We start from the raw sequence: 5,717 nt of genomic DNA on the forward strand, positions 1-5,717 counted from the left end.
CCAGAAGGAAGAGACAGCCAAGACAGCGCCAGCGCCAGGCGACAGCAGCGTCAGCGGCGGCAGACAATGCCAGTGCCAGTAGACAACAATTACAATTAGAAGTGTGCTTATGCCGCCGCTCTCTTCCTCGATAGCTCTCTCTCTCTCTCTCTCTCTCGCTCTCTTTGCACCGCTCTGGGTAAGCTTTCTTCGCGTGTGGCTCCCCGCTCCCTTCCGTCTATCCCACATGATGCGTATCACTTCGCATTTGCCTCTGGTCCCCACCACAACCCCAGCCCTAACGATTGTTCCAGTGTGAGTGTGTTCTTTTTTTCCACCCAAAAGAAATTCAACTTCATTACACAATATTCGCTCTCTTTGTGGATTTACCTTCGTTTTGTTGTTGCTGTGGTTGTTGCTGTTGCTCCTTGATTGCCTTTTTGTGTTTTGTTGTAGGTTGGGGGATATACCGTAACTTATTCCTCGTGGTTCCCACCGATGCTGCTGCTTCTGCGGCGTTCTTCTCCCCTTTTTCTTTGCGTTCTTCGGCTCCTCTTGCTCTCCGTCACTTTACAGCTTTCTTCTCCTGCTTTTTGCTCTTTCTGCACTTTGTGTTTTGGTCTCCTTTTTTTCGGATTTATTCCTTTTCCAAATTCTTTTACTTTATTTTCTTTTATTTTATTTGTGTTGTTAATTATTTTTGATTACTTTTAACGCGCTTTCCGCATTTCACTGTTTGCACTGCACGAGGGAAGGTGAGGCGAAGAGACAAAAGAGAAAGATAGGGAACGAGTGTGAGAGAGAGGAAGAGGGAGAGAGCGAGAAAGTGGGGAACACAAAGACACACAACAAACAAGAAATAACATGATGGTTAGGTAAAGAGTGTGTGCAACAATTGCCGGACTCCCTCTCCTCTCACGACTCCGGATCCGGATCTATTGAACACCCTCGCCTCATCGTCATCCACCACCGCCCCGCAGGTGCCGACGTCCCTCCTTTGCCCATCCGTTCATCCCACTGGCACGTGCGCGCCCCGCTCTGTGCTGCACTTTCGTTTCGTTTCAATTTGAAATTCATTTCATTTCATTCCGTTGCAATGCACTTTCTTCGCCAACAAAAAATATTACAAAAAAAATACCCAAAAAAAAAAGACAACATCAAAGAACGGGAACGGGAACAACAGCGTATGACAGCACACAAAAATGTTTGCCTATTTTGCTCTTTTATTTGATTTATTTTCTTATGTCTCCCGCTGCATGAGACTCCCCGAGACTCCGACGCGAGTTGCGCGCGACTACGCACCTAAAAGTAGACTACGAACTCGTCGCGTGCTCCGGCGGCATCGAACGGGCAATATTCTCAGAAGCACACTTTTCGTCTCACCAAAGCCCCCTGAAGCGGGGCTTTTCGCGAACAAAAAGCTCGCCTCAAAAAACACGCTCCATTCCGAAGTATAAATTTCCCCGCTCTGAGCCGAGCTTCGGCGAGCTTACTCTGAAGCGCCACCTGGCACAATGTTTTGCCCCGTTATGCGTCGGCGTCAATGCACTGCGCTGGCAGTGGGAGAGCCAAGACACACCCTCGCCCCATACTGGGCCAAGGAAATACCAATGCTACGACTAATGGGATACCCGCTAAATGAAAAAGTAAACAAAATAATATATTTGATTTTCATTGCATTTTTCGGTTAAAACTTTCTTTTTTCGCAGGATTAAAGTTTGATATAGAAAGCACTGGGCAGCTGTCAAGCATCCACTAAGGGCGATCGTTCTTGGTTGGTTATTCCGTTTGGGAAAAGTCTCAACCTTGCTGTTGATCGGTTGCAAGAAAAGAGTACTTACAGGAGTACTCTCCATCATACTGTAATAAATAAATTTCGAAGCAAAACCAATGCAGAAGCTATGTTAAGTATTCCCGCTTGTCCAGCTACAATTTGTAAATGTGCTACCACCTGACCCAAGATCCAGATATCTATCGTCTGTTATTAAACACATGCCAGAGTGTAGTACACCCTAGTCATCGGTGTGTAACGGGTATAAGCAACCCCCAATGTAACCCCTGGCACACATTCCATCTTTGAAAGCATCAAGTTGGTGGAACTAGACGTGGACATGGGACTGGCACAGTTCCAAAACACGCATTGAGCGCGACACAACCCCAAAGAGGGAGATTATCAAATTAACTCGTAAGACCTTCGTTCCTGCACGGCTGTGCGATTGTGTGAGAGACAAACCTGTGGCAAATCTTTGTGTATACTAAATGAAGGCATACTCGTATGAATAAACAAACAGGCACATCCTCATATAGCAATAATAAGACGAACCATAACTGATAAAGCCTCTGAAACTTGAAGCATTCCACCCTATGAAATCTAAATCCCTCCGAAAACAAAGTTTACCCGTGGCAAAAAGCGCGGAGTCAGCTCGTGTGGAGCTGGCACAACAACAGTAAACCAAGTTGGAGCTGCACTCGTATTGCAGCATATGAAGCTATGGGCCAGACCCCATAATAAATGCAGTCGAAAGCAACAGCGAAAACAACAAGAAAGAAAAGCATCAATGAAATCCAGAAAAACTGGTTTGCTTGTATAAACATTTCGGATTGTTTTTATATGTTCACCCAAATGCGGGTATTATGATTTGTACCATATGTGTGCAAGACAGAGAAGCAAACAATTTCTTTAATTTAATTTATGTACCTATTTAGATCGCTAGAATTTAAATTCTATTAAATAGATTTGGAATGTTTTAAAGACAAATACTCGAAAATAGAAATGGAAATGACTGAAAGATATACCAATATTGGAAATATGGATATCCAAGGGTATCTAAAGCTTCGGATTCCCATAGCCGTTTTTCTTTTTCATGTTTTGGTTTTTGTTTGGCTCTTGCTTCGACTGCGACTGCGACTGCGACTGCGGCTGCGGCATAGACTGTGGGACGGACCATCAATTTAGACGACGACTTTGAGCTTGGGTACAAAGTTCATACGACCGTTTGCAGCCCGAATAAACAGGTCGAGAAAGTGGCAAATTGACGCGCACGAATTTCGCATGCTCTTCAAACACGATTCTCTTCAAAAGAAGTGCAAAGCGTGTGGAAACAAGCATTATATCGGATGGTATGGTAATCAAATGCAAACAGACCACTGGTAATCGGCTGATAAGGCGCTCGTCCACAGTGCAGGCGGCCGATTGCATGGACTTTCTTACATATAATCAACAGTTGAATACATAAAGATTTTTTTTTAGAATTTTCGAGCGTCAAACCAACTTCAAGAGTCAGTGCATTCCCTAGCACAGAGTGTGGAGAGAGCGGATCGCTGCAGCAGAGAGAGAGAGAGAGAGAGACAGTGCGATGGTTTAAGAGCGCGAGAGCAGAGAAAGGCAATGGAACGCACATGCAAATATAGGTGCGAAAGGGAAAGGGGAGAGGCAATGCAATGTGGGAGCCAGATTAGTGTGACTGAGAGGGAATGCATTCTGGCCTTGAGCTGTGCTCACGTTGTAGCTGTTGCTTTTGTTATTGCTGTTGCTTCTCCTCCTTTCCTTTGCTTTCTTTTCTTGCATATACCCTGGCAAAGAGTATGATGGCTTTGAATATATTCTTGTCACGCAGCTCTGCAAGCTAACTTGTGTGTTATCGTTCTTGATCTGCAAGAGCATCAAAAGCTTCGGCACATGGAGATAGAATTTCTTTGCTCTTGTTGGTGGTTGTTCTCTTGGTTTTGGCTGCGGTTGGAAATGAATTTGTTTCTTTGACAAAGTTTCCATTTCAAACATAGAAATTCCCCATGCAGAGGTTAATGCACTCGCCTCAGACAGCGGGGTGGGGGATAATCTCTTATCTTCTCTGTGAAATTACATGGTGGTGCTGCAGGTGTGTTCGGGATAATAAATATCAGTTTCGAGTCACCGCTACGCGGCGATCAAGGTACAACATTTCTGCGTACTATTCGCTGAAGCGATAACGGGGAAGACTGCCTCGTCATGCGCAGACAACAAGAATGCACACCACACGGCCAGCACATCGGATTTCAGGGGAATTACTTATGTATTCATTTACTTATACAGAAGTCCAATCACCACCCACCCCCATTCACTCACTGCTTCGTTTCCTTATCATTTGAGCAATGAGTAGACTAAAAGGGAATGGGAACTGCATCATGGCAAGAATATTTTGTAGGCCTTCCCGCTCATCGAGATCAAGTGGAGATCTTTTTATTTTGCCACTCCCTCGTAGCGCTGATTAAGAATATACATATAATGCGCTTATTGACTTTATTTTACAGTTACAGGTAGGTGTTGCTTGCGGGAGAGGGAGATGCACAAACTGCAGTCTGCCGCCGCCTAGAGGAGTGCAGCGCAGCCGGCCGGTGAGAGCCCCACAGCGGGAGAGAGCCACAGAGAGAGAGAGAGAGAGAGAGCTGGCGAGCAGAGAGGGTGTGCAATGTAAAATTGCAAAGAAGGATAGAAACGAGACGCAGCAGAGTACAAGTTGTACAGCTGGGTGCTGGCAAAGAAGGGGAGCAGAGGAGCAGCGGAACAGCGGCAACGCCAACGCCAACGCGATCGTCTGTGATCGTGGAAGTGTGGGTGTGTCGAAGTGTCTGTGTGCGCCAGCGACAGGCATTTACTGTACGGAGCACTGCGACGCCAGCCGACAGTCGTGTCTCAACACTCGACAGCAGCAGACGTTAAGCACAACTCACAAGCAAGACTAGAAGCAGCAGGCAGCCCCAACCAAATTCCAAACTCGACTCCAGTTCCAAAATAAAAACACACACAGAGAGAGACCATGTATCCAGCCACTCAGTTGCTGCGTCTGCGCAGCACCAACGCTTTGAGCAGCGCTGCCATACGCACGTTGATGACCAACGGCCGGCAGAGGAACACCAGCACGGTTAGCGCAGAGAGGGCTCGGGCACAGGGCGACAGCGAGACGGACAAGTTTCTGCACTACAGCCCCGAGGATGGCTACTACAAGACCTCCCCCTACGACCCCATCGTGGTGCCCAATGTGCCGCTGCACGAGTACGTCTGGCGGGACTTTAAGAAGTGGGAGAGCCGCACGGCAGCGGTAAGTGCGCTTACAATACCTAATTCCAAGTGTTAAGTGAAGCAATTCAAAGAGTCAAGTGATGTGTATGTGTGTAGTTCTTGGCCATAATCTCGAGTAAAGTGCTGCCCCTGTAGGCAAATCGCACTTCCTCTTAAGTGCATTTAGATTGCAGAACTCACACAAGTAGGGCTCCCTGATAAGGCATGCTCCCTTCATGTAAGACTTTCCTCTTAGAATTTCGAAGGTACTTCACAAGTGAAGTATCAGCTTCTTGTTAAGCTTTCTCCTTAGGGATTACAAGTAGCTCCAAGATCGTTAGCCTTCCACAAGTTGATTTAAATTTTAAGAAGGATTTCAAAGTCTCTTCCCTGGGTAATCGTCTCTCCAAATATGCTGAAGCAGTTCCTAAAGTTCCTCTGTCATCTCCAATATCCAACCTGCCCCAAGATAATTATCGGCCCACTCCAAACAATTGCCAATTGTAGGAATCGCATTTCGAGACCAGACCAGACCCGACCAGATCCGACCAGACCAGACCCCCATTGTTTTTGTTTATGACGGGCTATTGAACCTATTGCACGCCTGTCTATATACACAAATCGTTGTTTATATGGCCGTCCAATATCGGATTCGCCTCTGACGTCTGGCGAAGCAGTGCAACGGTGAATGCCCCCCCCC

At 46.5% G+C, this 5,717-nt stretch overlaps 1 protein-coding gene across 1 annotated transcript in view; it reads left to right on the forward strand.

The window, feature by feature from the left end:
* The first annotated feature begins 4,626 nt into the window (after positions 1-4,626).
* Positions 4,627-5,717, forward strand: part of LOC117581028 (probable 4-coumarate--CoA ligase 3) — a 6,729-nt gene continuing 5,638 nt past the window's right edge. The window contains exon 1 of the mRNA XM_034267858.1: positions 4,627-5,057. Within this exon, the coding sequence (XP_034123749.1) occupies positions 4,776-5,057 (282 nt within the window). The 5' untranslated portion in view covers positions 4,627-4,775. The remainder of the gene's footprint in view (positions 5,058-5,717) is intronic.

This window comes from Drosophila guanche, unplaced genomic scaffold (genome assembly GCF_900245975.1).
Source record: "Drosophila guanche unplaced genomic scaffold, DGUA_6, whole genome shotgun sequence".
In the NCBI taxonomy this organism is placed as follows: domain Eukaryota; kingdom Metazoa; phylum Arthropoda; class Insecta; order Diptera; family Drosophilidae; genus Drosophila; species Drosophila guanche.